Source organism: Paroedura picta, chromosome 2 (genome assembly GCF_049243985.1).
Source record: "Paroedura picta isolate Pp20150507F chromosome 2, Ppicta_v3.0, whole genome shotgun sequence".
Classification (NCBI taxonomy): domain Eukaryota; kingdom Metazoa; phylum Chordata; class Lepidosauria; order Squamata; family Gekkonidae; genus Paroedura; species Paroedura picta.
In genome coordinates, this window is record NC_135370.1 from 149,605,341 (window position 1) to 149,629,341 (window position 24,001).

Genomic DNA, 24,001 nt, shown 5'->3' on the forward strand with positions numbered 1-24,001 from the left:
GACACGATGGTAAGATGCGCCTCTGCCAGGGTGGGTAAATGCGCTTCCTGTTCCCGCCCCCTACTTCCCAGCCACAGGACCTCCATCTTGGAGGGGTTGAGTTTCAGGCGACTCTGCTCAAACCATTCTGTCACCGCTTCCAAACATCTGGCGAATGGTTCCGGGGGAGAGTCCGGGTGGCCGTCCATGAGGAGATAGAGCTGGGTGTCGTCAGCGTACTGATGGCAACCCAACCCAAAACTCCGTACCAGCTGGGCCATTATGCGTAGTTGTGCTTGTTCTTTGACTTACGTGGTAATTTATTTGTTTACATTATGTGTAGTTTGCTTTTCTCACTTGTATTCAAGGCAGATTATACAAAATGAGTCAATATAATCAACAGGATGGGACATTCAGTAAACAATACAATAGTATCAAGGTTGTAGAACCAACCAGAAATCTAGAAGTAGAACTGAAGCAAATACGAAGTATTAACATGAGAACTTAAATTACATAGTAGAATCCTACTTATAAGCTACACATAGTAGTATAGACCAGTCTTTAAAAAATTTGTCCAAGTAACTTTGTAAATCATTTTGTACAGTGCAGCCCTGTTGCCTCTATAGAAAAAACATCTTGAAAAATTCAATTTTGAATAGATTAATGGGGTGTTTTACACAAGCAGTGTGGAAGCAGCCTCAAATTTGCCTGTGAATATATAGTGAGCCTCTTGTGGCGCAGAGTAGTAAGCGGCAGAAATGCTGTCTGAATCTGTCTGTCCATGAGATTGGGAGTTTAATCCCAGCAGCCGGCTCAAGGTTGACTCAGCCTTCCATCCTTCCGAGGTCGGTAAAATGAGTACCGATCTTGCTGGGGGGTAAACGGTAATGACTGGGGAAGGCACTGGCAAACCACCCCGTATTGAGTCTGCCATGAAAACGCTGGAGGGCGTCACCCCAAGGGTCAGACATGACCCGGTGCTTGCACAGGGGATACCTTTACCTATATATTGAACAGGGAGCTCCAGGCAGATAAATGTACATTATATACATCGTTATTTACATCTTCTCACTCCACATTTTAAATGTACACTAAAAATGTACACTAATGTCATTGAGGTACAGTTTAACCTCCTATCCCCTTTGCAGGGCTTTGTGCTCTGTGAGTGCAAATAGGGTTGTGTGCGGCAGCGTCCAAATTGGCCGTTTCAGGCTGATGCAGTCAGTGCCACGCCACGGGTGCTGGTTTGGAACTCAGCGCACACACGCAGGTGTGGTATGTGCACCGACTGACGCACCGGTGCCCACGCCTACCCCCACACACAGCGCGGCCCTGGCTGCATTGGCCTGGAATGGCCGATTTGGATGCTGCCGTGCACAACCCTAGTGCAAACAGGTTGGAGGTCCCCAGCCTTAGTGAGATTTGCCTGGGTTTGACCTTTGCCTTTCTGGTCCTGACCCCTGCGTGGTGGAATGAGCTCCCTGGAGAGCTGAGGGCCCTGACAGAACTCTTACAGTTCCGCCTGCAAGATGGAGCTCTTCTGCCCCCAGGCACCTTTTTGGTGCTTGTTGCCTGGTGCTGGTACCTTCCTGCCTGTTACATCTCCTGGGCTCATATGGTAGTTGTTGATGGCTGGTATGGGGATTAATTGGGATTGGGATAAGGTATGAGGGGTTTTTAAAAGCTATTCATTGTTTTTCTTCTGTTACTGTAATTTTATATTGTTGTAAGCCGCCGCAGACCAGCTAGACTGGAAGCAGTGGCATAAAAGTTGAACAAATAAAATAATTAATAAGAGATAGGGCTATAGGTGGGAAAGTCATGTGTGAAGAAACTCCTTTAGTGCTATCATGTTTCAGATGTGCTGTATATTTTGGTATAGGATAGAATAAAATTAATTTCTTATGAGCCTTGCCATTGTGGGAACTGTCCAACCTCTGCAGTACTACAGTTTTATCTGTTATTCTTCTGGTGCTCAGTTTGCTGTAAACAAATCACCAGGAGTATATTATAAACAAATCACCAAGAGTATATTATTTGCCATATGCATGTGGCAAATATGGATGATTCACTACCATCTGACTTAGCAGTATACCATTTAGAAAGCTGTAGTTCATCTCTTCTATTCACTGAGCCAGGTCTAAAGATTAGGCTCTCGAGGCTGTCTTGAGTGCTAAATTATCTTTCATGTCCATTCAGGAGACCTTGGACTGAAATGTTACTATATCCAAGTTGACCTTGATGGCATCTTCCAGTAAAAGTAGAGGAGAGTAAGGACAGCAGCCAGAATTGTATGTTTTACTTGCGTGTCTTAGAATGGATTCATGTGTTTCCTCCTTAAAGCCACCCAGTTGCCTGCAGGAGTGTTGGACTTCCAGCTGTTCCCTTGGAATAAAGCCATATTCTCCAGTTGGAATCTGAAAAATGTAGTTGAACTCATGTTCCCTAATTAGGCCAGCTTCCCTAGTATGAGCTCTTGCCTCATTCACCCTGGAGCTCCCCGAGGCTTTCTCTTCAGCTCCAGGCACCCTGAATAGATGCCTAGTTATTTTCAGCTTACTGGGGTTATCTCCTGATCCTCAATAACATTTTTCATCATTCTCACCAAAATAACTCTCTCAAGTATCTGTATTTCCCAGCGCTTTTCATTTTAGCAGTTTATGCTGATGATTGCTGAGTGCTGAGCATAAACTGATGGGAAAGAGTTATATTAAAATTCTATTTCTGCACATTTAGTTCATTCTTTGAATACTTTCCATCAAAGAAAGAGGGAGAGAGGCATGGCTTGAATGGAAATACAGTTCCTCTAGGTCTCAAGGTGCAGGGTTGGATCAAGGTGCAGGGTTGGATCAAGTCTAAATTTTCAGCTAATGGAAAGCTGGGAAGCAACTTCTATCTATTCTCTCTTTCTATTATAGACCCTTGATTTGCCCCTCATGCTGTTCCTATGGAGTATCATTTTAGGGGAATTATTGGTCTGCAGTAGGAGGAAAGAGGCAGGAATGTTCTGCTGATGAAAGGGCCTTATGTAATGGAAAACCCTTTGTATGTGTGTATGACTTTCAAAGACACTTAGACAGATTCATAGAGGGCCAGCATGGTGTAGTGATTGAGCAGTGGTTTCTAATCTGGTAAAATGGGTTTGATTCCCCGCTCCTCCTCCTCCACATGCAGCCAGCTGGGTGACCTTGGGTTTGTCACAGTCCTGATAGTGAGGTTTTGACTGAGCTATCAGAGCTCTCTCAGTCTTACCTACCTCACAGTGTGTCTGTTGTTGGGAGAGGAAGGGAAGGCAGTTTCAAGCCACTTTGAGACTCCTTCAGTTAGTGAAAATCAGGATATAAAAAGAAGAGTTGGTTCTTTTATGCTGCTTTTCACTAACCGAAGGAGTCTCAAAGCGGCTTTCAATCGCCTTCCTTTTCCTCTCCCCACAACATATACCCTGTGAGATAGGTGAGGCTAAGAGAGCCCTGATACTACTGCTTGGTCAGAACACAGCTTTATCAGTGCTGTGACAAGTCCAAGGTCACCCAGCTGGCTGCATGTGGGTGAGCGCGGAATCAAACCCAGCTCACCAGAAGTCTGCACTCCTAACCACTACACCAACTCTTCTTCTAGATCTAGTAACCATCAGTCACAATGGCAAAATGGAATGAATGCTTATGGTTAGACACAATCCCACTAATTCCACTTGTAGGGGGACCTGGTTGCACCAATCTCTGTACCCTCAATGTTGAACTATTGGAATGCACTTTATGTGGAGCTGCCCCAGAAAGTAACTCCAAAACTCTGATTTGTACAAAATTCTGCTTTTTGATATTTTAGTGGGATTGGGCTATGTGCTCATATAACCTGAGTTTTAGAATAGTTTGCACTTGCTGCTGATATACAGCCATCTGACAGAAATGCTGATTTTATGAACTTAGGCAGATGGTGAGTGGGTGGGCAGGAAGGGATGTATCAGTGTTTGCCTCTTATGGCCCTTCCTTGCATACCCAGGGAATTGCTGATTGCCACTGTGAGATGGTAGGTGAATTTCCTCCAGGCCAGGCTGGATTCTGGAGATTTTTGAGGTGTGTGGGAATCACTTAGGCATGAAATTGGGGTCACTGTGGGTGGGCAGGCAATCGTGAGTTTCTGCATTGTGCAGGGGGGCTAGATTAGATGACCATGGAGATACCTTCCAACTCTATGATTCTATGATCAGCCTTCTGAGGGCCATGCTACATGGTAAGGCCAGCACATGTGGGTCACAGGTTCATGAGTGGACTCACAGATATAGATTGAAAAACTCATTGTAAAAGAGCTTTTTTTGGGGGGGGGGAAATCACTGTGATGAAACACTGCCTCAGGGAGGAAAGAACTGCCATTTTTCTTCTACCCCACTTTCACCAGTAAAAGGGGCAGGGAGAATCTCTCTGGCTCCATATATCCTAGAAAGGACCACCTGCTTTAAGGCACAAGGAAAGATTACCTGGGTCAGTGTTTGATTTATAATATACTTTAGGGGCTCATTGATGTTCTCTTTATGTACATTGTATCTGAGATGGCAACAGTCTAACACATAAATGGTGGACTTCACAAATCCCAGGATCTTGGTGGCATCCATTGCAGTAAGAGTGATCCATGAAGGAATTGGGTGTTCTGTTTGAAGTTTCTAATGTCTCAGATGTGCTATGACCAGTGTCAAAATTTTCTTCTAGTCTTTTAGTTTTTCTAGATTTTTTCTAGTCTTTGTTCTGCTATAAACACCCTTCCATCTTGGTGGTGGTAGTGTTTGTAACCCAGTTATGTATGTGTTTCCTTGGAAGAAAATCTCAATTCAATGGCACTTACTCCCTAAATAAGTGTATTGTTCTTTCCACATCTTGTGCTGTCACAATGCTGTTATCTTTCCCCCCTGTTCTTTCCTGTTTTAGTAGACTTATAAACTCTGTACTTGAGGGGAGAATGCACAGTCTTCAGTAAACTGCATGTTAAGATTGGATACTTTCCCCTATACCCTTTCACAGGAGTTACTGTGATGGATGATCACAAGCTCAGAAAGGAAATTGTTTCCTCATTTTAATTTGATTACACTTTTAGAAGCAGCTAATACCTGCGCCCTGAATCTGGGTTCTTTTAAGATGTAAATACTGAATTTTGTGTTATGAGGAACAATAGGAAACTAGTGACAGTGATATTGGAGGCCTAGCCTAGCATACTTGGCATTGCCTTTTATGTGTTCTTTCTGTGACCCATTACTGCAAAACTCTATCACCCAGGAATTTTGTCAAGCCTGCCTACTCCCTGTTATAGGCCTCCAGCATAATAGTCCTACCAGTCCAGAAGGCCTTGGCTGAAACTCTGATGTTACTTCTGGGTTTTATGCACTTTAGGATTCTAGAAGGTGTTATCATATATTATACATTGTATTTTATTTTATTAGTGTTTTGTTCTAATTTTGTGAGCTGCCTTGAACATGTTTGCCCATAGAATGGTAGCTTATAAATTGCCCAAATAAATAAATGAATATTAAAATATTCACAATGTAAAGGATGCCTAGTAAGATTTTTTGCATGGATTGGCTGTAGACTAGTTATGTATGTGTTTTCTTGGAAGAAAATCTCATATAATTCAATGGTACTTACTCCCCAAATAAATGGAATATTTTGTTTATATAGGAAAACTGGTACTTTGGAGTGAAGTATCACTTTGTCATCTGGTGTTTGTGGGAGCAGAGTGGAGATAACTTATTCAGAAAAAGTCCCTAACCACCATCTACTAGGATATTATAAATGGTTGGGGACTTGAGCCACCCTGTATCCCTGCCTTTCTGTTTACTGGGAAGCAGCAAGCATGCTTAGTTCCCATCAGGCCAGTTTTTCCTTCTTTTCATTTTTAAAGAAACCAATATCTTTCTGGATATTTAAGAAGTCCTTCAGATATTCAGAAACCCCTACCTAGTCTCTGGACCCAACTGGATCCCACTGAAGGGGGGGATTAGCTTGTTACAAGATTTCCAGGCAGATAGAGTTTCCAGACATATAAGCATGATCTTTTGTCTATATATATGGAGGTTTTATTCCAGAACAATATCCCAAGTTAAAAGCAATATACATCAACTGATTCAAAACTTAAGTTTTTATTCACTCACAATCAATAATACAACTATAAAGGTAAAGGTATCCCCTGTGCAAGCACCGAGTCATGTCTGACCCTTGGGGTGACGCCCTCCAGTGTTTTCATGGCAGACTCAATACGGAGTGGTTTGCCAGTGCCTCCTCCAGTCATGACCGTTTACCCCCCAGCAGCAAGCTGGGTACTCATTTTACCGACCTCGGAAGGATGGAAGGCTGAGTCAACCTTGAGCCGGCTGTTGGGATCGAACTCCCAGCCTCATGGGCAGAGCTTCAGACAGCATGTCTGCTGCCTCACCACTCTGTGCCACAAGATAGGACCTCAATAAACCACCCTCTCCTTCCCTATCGTGTATGATCTGGAGTTCAAGAAATATGTTTAAATTTGACCTTTGCAGTTTGAAAGTAACTGCTGCCCAAATCTGGTAAGAAGATTAAGAGGTGACACCTGACATTCCAAGGTGGGGTGATTAGTGGATGGGTTTAGCATATTAACAAAAAAACACATTTGAAATGATGGTAAACCTGTTTTCTTGATGGCCTGTTTTCGATAAATTGGATGTTAGGCTGCTTTGATCAATGGTTGGATTGGAGATGATACTTAAGGGTTGTCTGTTAGCTGGAAATGGTTGATTATTCATGCCTTGGAGCCAGGGTTATGTAAATGCTTTATGCACACCAATGATATCCTCCTTCCATGATAGAAAGTGTATTGGTCATGGCATACTTTCTGAGACTCATCCTAGGGATCCCTGCTGCATTTCGGCTTTTAAGGGAATGTCCTCCAAACTAACTAAGAAGATTGGGTCTCATCAGGAGGGAGGACTGTAACCTCACAGTATTGTTTCACTGCATTACTAGTAATTACAAGATCATCAACTTCAATACTGGAATGAATAAGCTATGAGGATTCATGGTATATATGTATGAGTGTGTAATAAACAATTTGAAGACTTTCTTTTCTACACCCAAATCTCTTCTAAGATTCTGTAAAACCCCCAGAGACTTGGAGCAGGCCAGCTTTCAAATTTCCCTCCCTTTGGTTTTCCCCTTTAGCTGACTTTCAGTAGTTCTTTGCATTCACTGCCTCCTGAAACTTTAGTTTTTTTCCCCATCACTCTCTTGAATAATGCACAAAATCTTGTTTTTCTTGATACTTGGAATGTCTCCCAAGTACATGGGAACCTCTGCTTTGATGGTGGGTGGCCTGGCTTTGCTGTCCTGTGATTAGCACAATGTACAGGCTTTAGATATTAAATGATAGTGATGATGGCTGTTAGTACCGTTTTCCTGTGTACAAAGATTGGGGTGTTGTCTGGGGATGGCTTGCATTGTGATTCTGTGCATAAAAGTGCTTAATGTAGTATTTAATTAATATTGTTGGAAAACTTGTATATAGAAGATTTAGAATGCAATAAATGATTAGTTGTTGGGCTCATGTATAACATGACTGCATGAGACTATAAATCATGGATTAGCATCATTGGAGATTCAGTATGGAGTGGCAAAATAGGTATAGGGTCTTGTGTTTGTATGCACTTACGCCCATATGTGGTGTGTTTCCCTGAAACATCCCAGTTAAAAATACTCCTTTTTTGGCACTGCAGACTCTTGGGTTTGGCATCTTAAGAATCTGGAGGAATCATTTAAAGATCAGAAAACTCCATTCGCTGTAACCCCTAAAGGCTTCACATTTTGTGACATAGTCATTCCAGTTAGCTGAGCTCTGTCGCTTGCGGATGAGCCCATATAAGGACTCTGTTTCCTGCGTTTTGAGCTCTCTATTTGTCCTCTTGCCCTTCTGCACCCCCTTTGCTGAAGAAAACTGATATTTTGGAGCTGCAGTTCTGCTCATTCCTTCTCCCTGTTTATTTTTGGAAAGTGACTGTTTTTGTTTCTCTTAGGGAGCTATGTTGGGTCGTGCTCCCTCCTTCCAACAGGCCATAGCCCCCAGTGAAAAGTATTGTTCATTTCCCACACTCACCAAGATAACATTAAGAAACAAATTACTTGTTCACCTGTAAGAGATCCTGGGCCTTTTCCCCACAGCACAGCTCCCTAAGTCTTTCAGAAGAACGTTAAAGCATCAACTTCCGTTCCTTTGTTATCCCCTAATGTTCTTTCTTTATTAGTTGGTCAGCAATGAAGAACTCTAAGGAAGACCTTGAATCTCTGTAGTAACTGTGGTGTTATTAGAGCTCTTGAGAGCCTGTTAAAACATAATTAAAAGCATGTGATAATTTTTATCTGTACCAGTCTGGGTTATAAGTAAGAGAACAAATATTAAAACCATTAGATGAGCTCACCTGAATCATACTATCTAATCCAACAACCTTCAGCAGTGAGCAACCAGATCCTTAAGGGAAACTTATAAATAGAACATGAAGGCAATACATGCTCCTGTATCTGACACACAGTGTTAAAATGTCTCTAAATCCTGATGTTGTATTTAGCTTTCATAACTAATAACCACTGATAAACCAATCATACATTCATTTATTTAATGTAATCACCACACAGTAGACAGTTCCATAAATGGAAGAAGTATTTTTCTATATCCTGAATCTGTGGTCAATTGCATTAATTGGGTGATCCTGATATCGAGCATAATGAGGCCAGGAGAATTTATATACTTTCTCTTCTCCATGCATCATTTTATAAAATGCTGCCATGTTTTTCTTTAGATGTTTTTTTTTAAGGTTACAAAGCCACAAATACTTTTCCCTTTCTTCACAATGGAGGAGCCCCTCCCTCTTAATCACTTTAGTTGCCTTTTTCTGACTTTTTTTTCCAAATGAGATTACAAGGATTACGCATATTTTTTCCAGTATGGCTGCAACATAAATTTATGTAAGGGTATTGTGGCTCTAGCCATCTTATTTCCTTTCCTGTTAATCCTCAACACAGAATTTGCTTTTTGGTCTTCAACTGCATAGTTACATTGATGTTTTGATTGAGCTATCCATCATGACCCCAGAATGTGTTTCCTGTGGAGTCACAGCTAGTTTGCATCCATCACTATATATGTGAAGTTGGGATTTTGTGTCTCATTATGAATCATGTTTGGTCATGTTTTGTTTTATTTTTGAGTCCTCACTGTACATGAAATGCATGGAAAAGAGTGGAGCTGGCTATTTAAACGGCTCAAGGGCGTCACCCCAAAGATCAGACATGACTCTGTGCTTGCACAGGGGATACCTTTACCTTTATTAAAAGTATAAGCCAGTTTCAGGGTTAATGAGTCTATGTACAGCTGTTAGTTTACTAAAATCTTCATGCACAAAGGCCTCTGAATATCAGCTATTGGAAAGAAATTTCTTTATTAAATTTCTATACCACCCTCCCATAAGGCTCAGGGTGGTTTACATAAAACTTCATGGGTATACATCGAAATCTAGTGATAGTAACATAACAGTGGTTCCAAAATTGAATATAACAGATTATAACAAAACACTATAACAGACTCACAGTGTGACAACAACTCTCAACTTTTAACATGAACCTGTGGGAGGTCAGCATGGCTCAGACCATGGAGGGGGGTGTTTGGGGGGCCAACAGATGTTATTGAATCAGCCAGCCTCAACCAAATGCCTGGTGGAGGAACTCCCTTTTACATGTACTTTGGAATTGTGGTAGTTCAGGAACGGCCCTGATCTCCTCGGGGAGAAACGATCACTTTCATCCCTGCTTGGGACTGAGGAGTATTTCCAGGCATCTGGCTAGAAAGTGCGAGCTGACTCAAGATTGTCAGGATACTGAATTCTGTAAAGGTAAAGGTAAAGGTCTGACCCCGAGTCATGTCTGACACCCTCCAGCGTTTTCATGGCAGACTCAATACGGGGTGGTTTGCCAGTGCCTTCCCCAGTCATTACCGTTTACCCCCCAGCAAGCTGGGTACTCATTTTACCAACCTCAGAAGGATGGAAGGCTGCGTCAACCTTGAGCCGGCTGCTGGGATTGAACTCCCAGCCTCATGGGCAGAGCTCTCAGACTGCTGCCTTACCACTCTGCGCCACATGAGGCTCTTCTACTGAATTCGGGACTCCGGATCAATTTCTACTTTCTAATGGATGGTCAAGTCCTGGCTTGTGACGCAGAGTGGTAAGGCAGCCGTCTGAAAGCTTTGCCCATGAGGCTGGGAGTTCGATCCCAGCAGCTGGCTCAAGGTTGACTCAGCCTTCCATCCTTCCGAGGTCGGTAAAATGAGTACCCAGCTTGCTGGGGGGTAAACGGTCATGACTGGGGAAGGCACTGGCAAACCACCCCGTATTGAGTCTGCCAAGAAAACGCTGGAGGGCGTCACCCCAAGGGTCAGACATGACTCGGTGCTTGCACAGGGGATACCTTTACCTTTACCTGCTTTCTCTTTCTCTCTACCTTCCTTCTGTTCTGGCACCTCAGCCCTTTCCCGAATATCCAGAATTGATGAAAAGGCAAAACTGCAGTTAGTGAATGTTATGTTTGCTGAACTTTTGTTATTCTGAATTATTTTGTATTTCCCCCTCTCTTTACAGAAAACTTTGGGCCCAGACTAGATTATGCAAAAGATAGTCAATGCTGCATCTTTTGTCCATGTCTGATGCATCTGGTTTGTGGTACAATGGTTAACTGGGGTGTGAGAGAGAAGAAACTGAGAATAACAATATCAACAGTAACAGTAGTATAAGTTAAAATAGTTCATAACAATTAAAACCATTTAAAAACCACATATATAACTAGCACCAACTTCAGTATAGTGTATTTTAAGGTTCTTGCCACTTTTTTTCTAGAATCAGTGTAAATGAAATCTTAGATTTGTGCTCATTTTCAAAAGAAATGTAGCTGTATAATTTTGATTGTGTATATGTATCTGTGTTTTTTTCTGTTCATCATATTGCTTGTTTCCTTCTTTAAGGGTCCTCCTTCTATACCTGCTCGCCGGCAAGGAGGATGGGCAAGTGATGCTGTTGTGAGCGCTTCCAAGTGAGTGAAAAGAGTTTTCTTTCTTGAGTGGTTAAAGACATGCTGTTGTGTTCTTCATGGCCATTCCCTTGCAGAGAGCCAGTTTGGTGTAGTGGTTAGGAGTGCGGACTTCTAATCTGGCATGCCGGGTTCGATTCTGCGCTCCCCCACATGCAACCAGCTGGGTGACCTTGGGCTCGCCACGGCACTGATATCAGGCAGTGATATCAGGGCTCTCTCAGCCTCACCCACCCCACAGGGTGTCTGTTGTGGGGAGAGGAAAGGGAAGGCAACTGTAAGCCGCTTTGAGCCTCCTTCAGGTAGGGAAAAGCGGCATATAAGAACCAACTCTTCTTCTTCTTCTTCCCTGGTATAGCCAATATCGCCATTGCCTTCTAAGTGTGCTGGCTTGATTTCTTTCCTGGGGCAAATTTCCTGTGATATCGTAGACTCCAGAGAAAGTGCCCTTCCCAGCTCATTTCTCTTTCAGTCAGTGCAACAGGCCAAGGGGCACTTCTATGCAGCAAATGGTTATGTATGTATTTAATAATTTTAATGCTTTTAACAAATTTATTAACGAGAATGTATTTTTGTGGTTTTTACCTTGTTAGCCACCCTAAGCCTTCAGGGGAGGTCAGCATAAAAATAAAATAAATATAATAATAGTATACTTTTAGGGTTCACCTGCATCTCTTGTCCAAATGGGGGGATGCACCACCCAAGCATCTGTGGCACTGCTTGGGCTTCCTTCTCAGTTGCTCTCCTATTACATATGCAGCATATGGAGAGAGCTGTCCAGCATTACTGAATCCATTTCCTATCTTCTGCTGTTTCTATATGGTGGTAATGTCTGGGGGGGGGGGATTACCAAAGGGTATGCATTGCTGTGACTTTTTTAGAGCGTCAGTAAACTTTGCTGTCCAGATCATCACATGATGAAAAGTCTAACAATCTAGGATAGTTAGGATATTTCTACGCCATCTCTTCAGGGGCTTGCTTAAGACAGCTTACAATTAAAACCACACCACAAGCTATTAAAAACAGATTAGGAACCTTTTGGCCTGTGTGCCGTCACACCTTGTGATGAATCTCAAGTTTGCAGAATGGAGGGATAAGTAGGAAGTTACAGGAATGTCATCTTCAAGCTCTATCATGACTTATCTTGCCCTTATCTTGGTGGTTCCAGTATGGATGCCATGATGTCTACTCGTGTGTTTCTTGGTGCCCACTTGTTTCTTCACTAAAGCAAAAAGCTTGTCTTTCCTGTACCTATTAGGAGAAGAAGGTGCTTCAGAAGAGCCCAGCAGTCTCAGTTAACTGTACTTGAATCAGTTGGCTGCTCTCACAGTTGATTTCTCTCTCAGCACTTGAGTCCAGTTGGCTCCTCTTTCAGCCTTACTTCTTTTGAGGCTCTCCTCTCTGAAACAGCCTCTCATTATTCAGGTTTGCTGTTCTTCCCCATCTCATTCCCCTTCTGCCTCTTTCCATCCTCTTCCCCTTAGTTAGTTTGTTGTTTTCTCTCCTCGTCCCTTACCTCTTTTTCATCCCTTTTATTCCTGGCTCCCTTTCCAGCGTCCAGCCCAGCTCCTCCCATGTGCCCCTTTTGTAACCAGTCATAGCCCACAGCATTGTAGTCACACCCCAAAGGAAACACCTTGCATCCTAGCCGTGTCTTGACAGCCTGACGTATTCTCAGGCAATGGTGCACCACTCCCCCACTGATGTGGGGGCTGAAAGCTGCATTCCCACTCCTACTAGTCAGCCTTTTGGTGGGCCAGAACCAGCTTCTAGCTGCAGCATCATCACTTCCTCCTCCTCAGCCCTCATTGCACTGGTCTCTTCCCGGTGGTGACCCCTCAGGTGAGTTCCTGCACACTACCCCTCAAACTGGGCTATAGTCAAGCTGCCATGTGTATTCTGCTTTCCTTTGGTAGATGCCTCAGCTTTGGCCCTGGACCTGTACATTAGTGTAAAGGTAAAGGTAAAGGTATTCCATGTGCAAGCACCGGGTCATGTCTGACCCTTGGGGTGACGCCCTCCAGCGTTTTCATGGCAGACTCAATACGGGGTGGTTTGCCAGTGCCTTCCCCAGACATTACCGTTTACCCCCCAGCAAGCTGGGTACTCATTTTACCGACCTTGGAAGGATGGAAGGCTGAGTCAACCCTGAGCCAGCTGCTGGGATTGAACTCCCAGCCTCATGAGCAGAGCTTCAGACTGCATGTCTGCTGCATTACCACTCTGCGCCACAAGAGGCTCTTGTACATTAGTGTGGACTGGCTTAAATCTCTAGCCAAAGATTCCTGGAATTCCTGGCAGCACTGGCCTTTGAAGCTGCAACTACTCAGCTTGAATGTGCTTTAATTGCCAGGCAGAAACTCTTTAATGATTGCTGGGGAAAGTTTGACAGAGATATACAATGACAAAGTACCACTTCTCTCTCAAGTGGTGCTGCTCCACTATGTAGATGGTAGTGACTGAAATGAGGAGCTTTTAAAAGCAGAATCTGAGAAGTTAATATGCCTTCAGACTAACTTTGATAGACTAAATCCAGATGGATAACTCTCATAGTCTGTTGCAGTAAAAGTAATCATGGGTCTTTTGGCATCTTGAAAACTAAGACGCTTTTATTCCAACATAAGGTTTCATGAGCCCTGAACTGGGTAGCCCAGACCAGCTCAACCTTGTCACAGCTCAAAAGCTAAACAGAGTCGTCTCTGGTCAGTTTTTGGAGGGGAGACCACCAAGGAATGCCTGGGTCACTACACAGAGACAGGCAATGGAAACCACCTCTGAGCATCACTTTCTTTGAAAAACCTCCAGGGTCACTATAAGTCTTGACGAGGGGTGGGAAGCTTTCATGGACTGCAGCTTCCCTTTAAAGAAGCAATTATTTAGTAGTTTACAGATAACAGTTGAGTCCTTTACTAGAGTCCTTTACTAGATAATAAAGTCTAGAGTCCTTCTAGAGTCCTTTACTAGATAATAAGCACAGAAGGTAGGCAAACCTCTTACTTGGGACTCCATCTGAGGTCCATTCACCATTGCTAGTTTTCTTTGGCTCTACTTGCCATAAGGTTCGATTCCAAGTACACACAGACCCCAATGTTCTGCACATGAGTGGGCCTAGACCTCCTGTCCATTGGGGACACCTTCCAGTTAACTTGAAACCAAACACTAATCTTCCCCTTCCCCTTATGTTACTCTGATAGGGAAGGAAAAATAAATATTGTATTCTGCCCTTCCTGGTAGCACAGGGTGGGTGACAATATGGATGAAAGCAATCATCTGAATTATATAAAAGCCAGTATAATCATTACAACATTTATATTTGTTGGCAGCCAGATTCAGTAGATCTTTTTTGGGGGGGAGGGGGCTTTCCTGGCAGAGCAGATCTTCCTTCTATTCCAGCAGTGAGGCCACCACTTCTTCGTGTTCCATTTGGCCTCAGTCATAGGCCTGGTGGAACAGCTCCGTCTTGCAGGCCCTGTTGAACTGGTTCAGGTTCTGCAGGGCCCTGATCTCTTTCAGCAGAGCATTCCATCAGATTGGGGCCAAGGCCAAGAAGGCCCTGGCCAAGGCCAATCTCACCTCCTTTGGGCTGGGGATCCTAAGCAAGCTTTGGTCTGATGATGTTCTTTGAGGGGCATAGTGCAAAAGGTGGTCCTGCTGATCCCAGACTGTTTAGGACTTTGAAGGTTGGTACCTAAACCTTGAACCTGATCTGGTCTCCAATCTGGCGCTAAAGCAGCTGGGAGAGCACTGGTGTCATATGTGCTGTCCACTAGGTCCCCATGAGGACCCAAGCCAATGCATTCTGAACCAGCTGGAGTATCCAGAGCTGTCTCAAGGGAAGCCCTGCGAAGAGCAAGTTGTAGAAGTCTAGAGGTGACTGTTGCATGGATCACTCTGGCTAGGTCCGATGCAAAGAGATAGGGTGCAAGTTGTCATGCTAAGTTAGTTAAGGACAACTCCCATGAAATTCTGATTGTCCCTTTCTGGCCATGGCAGACTTGATTTCAAGTTCTTATATGCAAGTTCTTTTACACATGACCAAGGGCATATTTTCCCATCTACCTCAGGTCTCAGACCTGTTGAGCATACAAGGCACTGTGGTTGAGGGATAATGGGGTTTCCCCTGTTCACTGCCCATTAGGTAGTTTTAGAGGGCCTACTTTTCTGAAAGGAATTACGTCTATCTGTGTTCATCTGGCTGTGATTTCAGCCTTCCATGCTCGTGGAAGGCACGTCTCTGTTTTCACATGGGCTTTCTAAGAGGTTCCCCCACCCAACTCAGGCATCAATAGTACCCCAATGGTCCCTGTCCCTCCTGGTAATCCATTTTACCAGTCTCCTATGTGGGACTGCACAGGACAAGGAGCAAGCAAATAGAATTGTTCATCTGAGTGTCCCTGTGAAGGCACACATCCCTTCCTCTGACCCTGGCTGTGAGCTACTTAATTATATACATTGACTTATAGCAATGGCCAAAAAGAACGGAGAGAGGGAGAGGGGCTCCTTTCAGAGCATGTGTTAGGCAGGAGACAGCCTTTAAGGCTCTAATGGGAGCAGCCCTCTGGCTCAGTTACTAAGCTAACAAAAACATTCCGGTGGCTAGCCTGCATGCGTGCTGGTTATGGGACAAGTAGATGAACTACAGTAACAAGATAAGTACAATTCTGTTTTCTTGCATGATGCTACAGTTCCACCCTGGTCTTAAAACTTTCTGTGATATTTTAAAAGGTATGTGCTGCACAAACTGGAATATCTGCAAGTTCAACCATTGCTCTAGTCTGTTGGGAATACTGGCCTGCAGCTCCATCAGCAGCATACCTGCATGCACATGGATTAAGTAACAGGGGAGGCTGGGTTGAAATCTACCATGATTGATTGAATTCCTCATCAGGCCAGATTGTTTTGTGACAGGAAAGGCTGTACTGAATCAACCACATCATCCACCCTGTAGTGAGCCACAAGCAAGGAGCTCTGAGCAGGAAGAATAATGCCAGCCACATCTGAAAGCAGAAAATCCCACAAAATGCAGTCTAGTAAGGCATGTGCATATTCTACCTGCTCTCTCCCACATTTTCCCATCTGTGAAAATATACAATTGAAACAAGGAAGTTGGTAATCAGATGTGTCTGTCGGACTTCCATAGGGCAGGCTTTAATGCTGTCCTCCCTGAGTAGTGCACTGCTTAGGCTGGGGTTGCTTTTACCGCCATGTTGCTAATTATTGTATTATTGTGTTTTAATTTGGTTTTTAATGTGGTTTTATTGTGGGGGTTGTATTGGAACCTATTTATAACCTGCCATGAGCCGGTTCAGCGGGAGTGGCGGGCAGTAAGTCCAACTAATAAACAAACAAACAAATGAATAATAGACCCAGAGACATAATGAGAGTCATCCCATGCACCAGAATGCTGGAAGAGAAAGGAGCAAGTGACAGGTGGACTTTCTTTGAACAAGAGCTATTGCATTGCAAGCCATGACTATTCCAGCAAAACAGAAACATGATAAGGGATCCAAGAAGGCTGTTTGGATCAACAGAGAACTTCAGGAGGAGCTAAGGAAGAAAAAGGAAATGTTCAAGAAATGGAGGGAAGGACAGACCTCTAAAGAAACTCTTTAGAGTGCAGGTTACACTGTAGGTTAGCCATTAAAGAGGCCAAAGCTGGGAGTAAGCTGAGACTGGCTGGAGAAGCCCACTGTAACAAGAAAAGCTTTTTCAGATATGTGAAGAGCAAATGTAAGGTAAATTAAATAAAAATTAAATAATAATAATAATAATAATAATAATAATAATAATAATAATAATAATAATAATAATAAATGAGGCAGTAGGCCTGCTGTTGGAAAAGATGGAGAAACTCTGACAGAGGACAGAGAGAAAGCAGAAAGACTCAGTACCTATTTTGCCTCTGGTTTTCTCAGAAGAATATGGACACATCTAGGGTTGGTAGTAGGCAAGGTATAGTGTCTTGGTGGCAGGTTGACATGGACAGAAAGGTTGTTGAGAGGCACCTGGCTGCACTTAATGAGTTCAGATCCCCTGGGCTGGATGGTGTGCACCCCAGAGTGCTGAAAGAACTTTCTGGTGAGTTTGTGGAAGCCTTGTCCATCATCTTTAGGACTTCTTGGAGGACTGGAGGGATGCCAGAAGACTGGAGGGGAGCAAATGTTATCCCAGTCTTCAAAAAAGGGGTGAGAGATGACCCAGGAAACTACAGGCCCGTGAGTCTGACCTCAATTGCTGGGAAGATAATGGAGCAGATTTTAAAGGCAGCAATCTGCAAACATCTGGAGAATAATTTCTTGATCCAGGGAAGTCAGCACTGATTTGTATCCAACAGGTCCTGCTAGACCAACTTGGTTTCCTTCTTTGACTGAGTTATGGGTTTATTAGATTGTGGAAACTTGGTGGATGTTTACCTAGATTTCAGTAAAGCTTTGTCAAGGTTCCCCATGATGTTCTGAAGGGTAAACTGGAGGACTGTAGACTGCAGTTTCAGATGGTTATGTGAATAGGGAACTGGCTAGAAAACTGCACCCAAAGAGTGGTTCTCAATGGTATTTTATCAGGGTGGAGGGAGGTAAGCAGTGGGATTCCACAGAGCTTGGTACTGGGCCTGGTACTTTTCAAAATTTTTATCAGTGGTCTGGACAAGGGGGAAGGGGGAATCCTCATTAAATTTACAGATGACACCAAATTGGGCGGTATATAAATATGAATAAAGAAATAAATAAAATAAAGTTCTACATCTGGGTTTAAACTATGTGGAGAATGATATAGGCTAAATATCAGTTTTCTCAGAGTAGTTAGGCAGTAAATCGACTACGTATCTTCAAGCAGCAACTGGACAGATACTGGATGCTTTAGGCATTGAGCAGGGGGTTGGACTAGATGGCCCATAAGGCCCTTTCCATGATTCTATGAAACCCTGACATATATTCTTTCGGCTGCAAAGGCATCTGTTCACCAGCAGAGGGCACTTGTGCTCTGTAAGGAAAGCTGCACAAATGCCCTTCATGACAGAATTACCTTTTGATAAACAGACTTATGACAAGTAGCCTATTATGTTGGCTCATGCATTATAAGACACAGAGGGGAAAAAGCATGTACTTGCCAAACAGAATACCTGATGTCTGGTAAAGAGCTTATTCTAATATATTTTGACAAGTTTAAATGGGGAGGGGGGAGAGATAACCAAGATCTCATTTGAAAATAGATGTAGTAACTCCTGTTTTGCCCAGCTAGGATTTGTCTCAATTGACAACTTCCTCTTGTTCTTAAAGACTAAGAGATACTTAAAGATAATTTTATGATTCATGTCTCTTTCTAGAGTCCTTTCTTTTTGCTCTTCCATGCACATACCAAATCAAATGGTTTTTATCTTCATAAAAATCTTGCAAAATGTCACTGCAAAATATACCATGTTACAAACAGGAAATTGAGGCAAAGAGATTTACCTCTCAAAGAATCTATTGCAGTTGTATGATTTGAATCAATGTATTCCTGGATCAAAGGCTGGAAGAAGCATGAAGGTCACTTAATACAATGCCCTGTACTTAGCAGAACCCTTTTCTGTTAGAGCACTCTCAGCCCCACCTACCCCACAGGCTGTTGTGAGGAGAGAAAGAGACGGGTGTTTGTAAGCTACTTTGGAACCCCTTTGGGTAAAAAACAACAACAGCACTTCTCATCAGCCCAACAGCTTAACCAGTGATTGTCCAAAGTGCTTGTCAAAATACAGATTTAATTTTGTTTTGAAATGTTTTGTATACTTTTTAAAATATGTGCTTGGTTCTTATAAGCCCCTTTACCTTGCATTTTGATTCTGAAGCCCTAGTGGTTTTGCAGAACTAGTGTGGTATACTAGCTGTAAGATATGAATCCAAAAGTCTCTGCTCCAAGTATCATCTTCTCTGTAAGTCACTAATGACTTTAGGCAAACCATACTTTCAACCTCCCCCCACCCTTTTCTACTATATGGGGAGAATAGATTTGTTGCAGGGATTTCAACAAGATAAATGGTGGGAAAGTTGCAATTGAGATTGGGGACAGAGTATACAATATTGCATTGATTAACCCAGAGAAATGATATGACGTTGCCAAAGATTAGTATGCATAGAAAGTACAGGAGAGAGACATGGAAACTGGTATGAATGGGTACATCAAATTGTCTCAGACTAGGGTTCTTTATATGAAGCTGCTTGTTCATCTTTGTGGTTTCGGTGCAGTCCCACATGGGACTGCACTTTCACAGGCCTGCCATGGAGAGGAGTTAGCAGCACCCTTGGGATCTAGAATCATTATTTTAAAGCTTGCTAGCTTCTTTCCATGACAGGCCTGTGAAACCACAATTCCATGTGTGCTTGCACAGAAGTCCACTCGATGAACAACAGTTACAGGTAAGTACAACTTTGTTGTCTTGCTTGGGAACAAGATTGTGGGGAGAGGCCCTGTTGAATGTCCCATCAACCAAAGAGCCTCATCTAGTAAGTACACAAGAGAGCCTTTACAGTGGCATCCTTTTAATTATGGAATAACCTCCCAGGCAGATGCTCCTGTCCTGGCTCCCTCCTTTAGGAGACATCTGAAGACTGTTTTATTCACAGTGGCCCTAGATTAGTTTAGCTTTTCGGTCTACCAGCAGTTTTAAATTCTTAATCTTAATCTGAGCCTTCGGGGAGGGCGGTATATAAATCTAAATAAATAAATAAATAAATAAATAAATAAATAATCTTAATTTGTGTTCTAATCTATTTTATTATTATTATGTTTGCATTTTAAGCCACCTTGGATTTATGTAGAAAAAAAGCAGCTAATAAATAGTTTATATGAATGAGTAAATAAAAATTAAGCTGTACAGTAGATCTGAAGTGTCTACTGTGTCTACAATATCCAGATTTTTGGGAATCCCAAGAAAAGAGGAACCCACATGTGCTGTGCAAGAGGAAGCAGAAACAAGCTCCACAGCACAAAATAGGAAAAGAAATATCAATATGAGTTGGTTGTACATTCAGAATCTGAACTTACATATCTGGAATTGGAAAGAAACATTTCTCAAAGAAACCATACATTTATACCCAACTTTTCTGCTCTAATCAGGGCCAGCAAGGCAACTAACAGACTGAAAACATACACAATAAAACCTTATATTAAAAACCAATGAAAGATAAAACATAAAAGAATGAAAAACAGTGCTGAAATATACATACAAAACATAAAAGCAACAATTTAAACAGGGCAAGAAGGAGGAATAACTGAAAGAATGTTGAACAAACCAAAAAAGTTTTCACCAGCTGATAAAAGATGGCAATATAAGGTAACTGACAACTAAGAAAACCTTTTCATGGGTTGCCACCTGCCCAATCTCTGCAGGTGGGGGCTCTTTAAGCAGGGCCGCTTCAGAAGCTGACAACAGTGGTTGGGAAGGTTAGTAAGGGAGTAGATGGTCCTTTGGGTATGTTGATCCCAAGCCATAGAGAGTTTTAAAGATCAACACCAGTACCTTGAAGTATCCCTGGAAACAGATCAGGGAGCAGTGTATATGGACCGAGAGTGGGATGTTGTGGTCCCTACCATTCACTCCAGTCAGCATCCTGGTTGCAACTAGGGTTGGGCACTTTGGCGCCTGAAGTGGCCGTTTGCTCCCGCCGCAGCCAGCGCCATGCCGTGGGGGCAAGGGGAGGCACAGGCATCAGCGCGCTGGTGGGTGCACACACGCAGGTGCCTGCGCCTTGCCTCCCCTCCCCCTCGCGGTGCTGGCTGCGGCGGGAGTGAACGGCTGCTTTGGGCACCAAAGTGCCTAACTCTAGTTGCAACAGTCAGTACAAACTAAAGTTTCTAAACACCTTCTCAGGGGAGCCCCACACAGAGTGCGTTGTAATAAATATCAATATGATCCAGTACATTGAAATCTGGTCAGAACCTATAACAACTACGGTTGTGTATTCAAGTACGAGAAAGATCTTAAACTAATTGTCCCACAGCAAGAGTTGACTTGAATATTGGGTAACATATTTTCTGTTTTTCCTTAATAATATGAATGGTGTCTTGTGATTGCTTGTCAAAATGCTTATGTTCCAAATGCATATTGGCAATATGTGTTTTGCACATATTCTGGAATTGTTCTCAAGATATAAAGTTCCAGCGTCCAGTTATGGTTTGATTTATGATATGAGAGGGTGCCTATTACCCTTTAGTCTCAAGATAATCTTTTTTTGAAGGGGATTATTTTAGAATCTGATCAGGTGAAGAGCTGTAGTCTATTTACAGTATCTTAACTCAGATTACAGCAAACTAGAAAACGTTTAAACCTTCTATTATGGAATGGTATTAGAAGATTAGGAAAATAGTACTAATGACAAAATTAAACTACCATGTAAGGTCCTGGGAAATATGGGGTAGTGTTTCTAATCCTTTTGTGGAAAACTGATCACTTCTAATTGTATTTTGGAATAGTAAATTTCAAGATGAGATCATGCCTTCAGCTGCTTTCAGGTGGATTTGAAAGTTGTGTATTATAAGTTATCTCTGGCAGTTATTTTACAATAAAAAAGTGAAAGAAGGAAGTGATTCATGATCTGGGGTTCACCTACCTGTAAGATTGGCTCTAAGCCCATACAGCAGTTGACCTCATTGTGTCAGAGCGGCTTGACTATCCTTTCAATGAAGGTGGCACATCTTGCCAGAACCTGCTCTGGTCTGTATGGGACAAATTATCTATGAGAATTTGTATAATTTCTTCACTGCCAGCCTTTAAACCAAAAGTCAAAACTGTGTTAGTTTAATAGGTATTTTTGTGGTGGGGTAGTATGTGTGGATTTTTATTCACACTGTTTTGTATTAAGATTGTATTATATTTTAATTGATAATATGTTATGATATGCAGTTAACTGACTTGGGCTTAAGGGTGTTTTGAAATAACTAGGGCAATGCTCAAAATTGAGTAATCTAGAATGGGTAATAATTTAGTCACTAGTAGGGGGCTGATCTAGATAGAATCCTAATTTGGAGCAGGTGATCAGGTTTGACCCCTCACATTGCGTCTCTTTTGGCAGTTTGATTCATCTTGAATGAATGGCAATTGAGGCACATCTTGGACCTTGCACATTTGCCCTATGAAGATAGGTTGAGGGACTTGGGAATGTTCAGCCTGGAGAAAAGGAGGTTGAGAGGGGACATGATAGCCCTCTTTAAGTATTTGAAAGGTTGTCACTTGGAGGAGGGCAGGATGCTGTTTCCGTTGGCTGCAGAGGAAAGGACACGCAGTAAAGGGTTTAAATTTCAAGTACAATGATATAGGCTAGATATCAGGAAAAAAATTTTTCACAGAGTAGTTCAGCAGTGGAATAGGCTGCCTAAGGAGGTGGTGAGCTCCCCCTCACTGGCAGTCTTCAAGCAAAGGTTGGATACACACTTTTCTTGGATGCTTTAGGATGCTTAGGGATGATCCTGCGTAGAGCAGGGGGTTGTACTAGATGGCCTGTATGGCCCCTTCCAACTCTATGATTCTATGATTTTTGGTGTGCCTTGGAGCAGAGCTTATTAGGATGATGGTGTGGGGTACAAACCATCATCAGGAAGTGTTCTTTTGCCAGCTCAATATCAAGTGTTTAAGAACAAACTATCCTCTTGTACTACTCCCAGCAAGTTTAGATGGAATTTCTTTTGCATTAATTTCATCCCATTGGTTCTAGAATCATAGAATCATCTTAACACAGCCCGCGGCGCTGCGGGCACCGCGGACTAAATAAAGCCATAAAGGCTTCGTGGGAGGAGTTAGGGCGGGCTCGGTCCGGGATGAGGAAGGGTGCCGATTGGCCCCTTCCTCCGGACAGACCATCGGCCGGGCCAATCGGCAGGAGCGAAGCCGGCAGCCGATTCCTGCCCTGCCGACAAGGAAGCAACTGCGAGCCGCGCAGAGCGCGGCTCGCAGTTGCTCCCTGCCCGGCGGCCTGACGCAGCGAGAGGCGAAGCGCCTCTTGCCGCATCAGGCCGCCGACCAAGGGAGCTCCGCGCGACCAAGGGAGCTCTGCACGACTGCCAGGGGCTCCCTTGCCTAGCGCCCGCTGTATTTTAAGTACAGCGGGCTTGATTACTAGTAGAATCATAAAGTTGGAAGGGGCCATACAGGCCATCTAGTCCAACCCCCTGCTCTACGCAGGATCAGCCCAAAGCATCCTAAAGTTCTAGTCCATTCCTCTGGGGCAAGAGAGAACAACTCTGCTCCATCCTCTATATGGCAGCTTTTTAAATACTTGAAGATGCTTATCAGATCCCCTCCCAGATCATCCTGTATTCTGATTCTGTCTTCTGTTGTGTTTGCTACCCCTCCCAGTTTAGTATCGTCAGCAAATTTAATAAGTAATCATTATAAAAACAACACAGGCCCCAGGACAGATCCCTGGGGTACTCCACTTGCCACTCTTCCCCAAGAGGATGCTGAACCCTTTGGGTACAATCTGTCAACCAGTTTTCGATCCACCTGACAGAATTTGGATCTATACCATATTTTACCAACTTGTCAACAAGAATATCATGTGGAACCTTATCAAAATCTTTATGAACTGCTTTATTTCAATACAAGTTCTCATTTCTGAAGATGTTATATATTATATATTGTATTGTTTTATGAAAGTTTCCCATGTAAACTGTTCTGAGCCTCAAGGGAGGGCGGTATATAAATATATAATAAAATAAATACATAAATAAAATAGAAATAAATATGAACTAGGCTATGTGTGTTCAAGCCCTGCTGCAGCCATTTCCATGTGTTGTAGTAGCAATTTTAAGGCTGATCATACGGTAGAAACAGCTGCAGGCTATATCAGCAACTGCTTCACTGTTCATTCTAAGAGTCCAGCCCCCACTTCACACACGAACACATCCCATCCCAGTTCTGTATATATGAGGCCTTGTGGAGAGCAAATAAGTGATCAGTTAACATGTGTGAA

General features: G+C 43.0%; 1 protein-coding gene across 3 annotated transcripts in view; it reads left to right on the forward strand.

The window, feature by feature from the left end:
- The window catches only part of IFT43 (intraflagellar transport 43), a 66,248-nt gene that overhangs the window by 8,365 nt on the left and 33,882 nt on the right, over positions 1-24,001 (forward strand). For all 3 annotated transcript variants that reach the window (XM_077323293.1, XM_077323292.1, XM_077323294.1), the window contains exon 3: positions 10,993-11,060. In XM_077323293.1, coding sequence (XP_077179408.1) covers positions 10,993-11,060 — 68 coding nt within the window. The remainder of the gene's footprint in view (positions 1-10,992; positions 11,061-24,001) is intronic.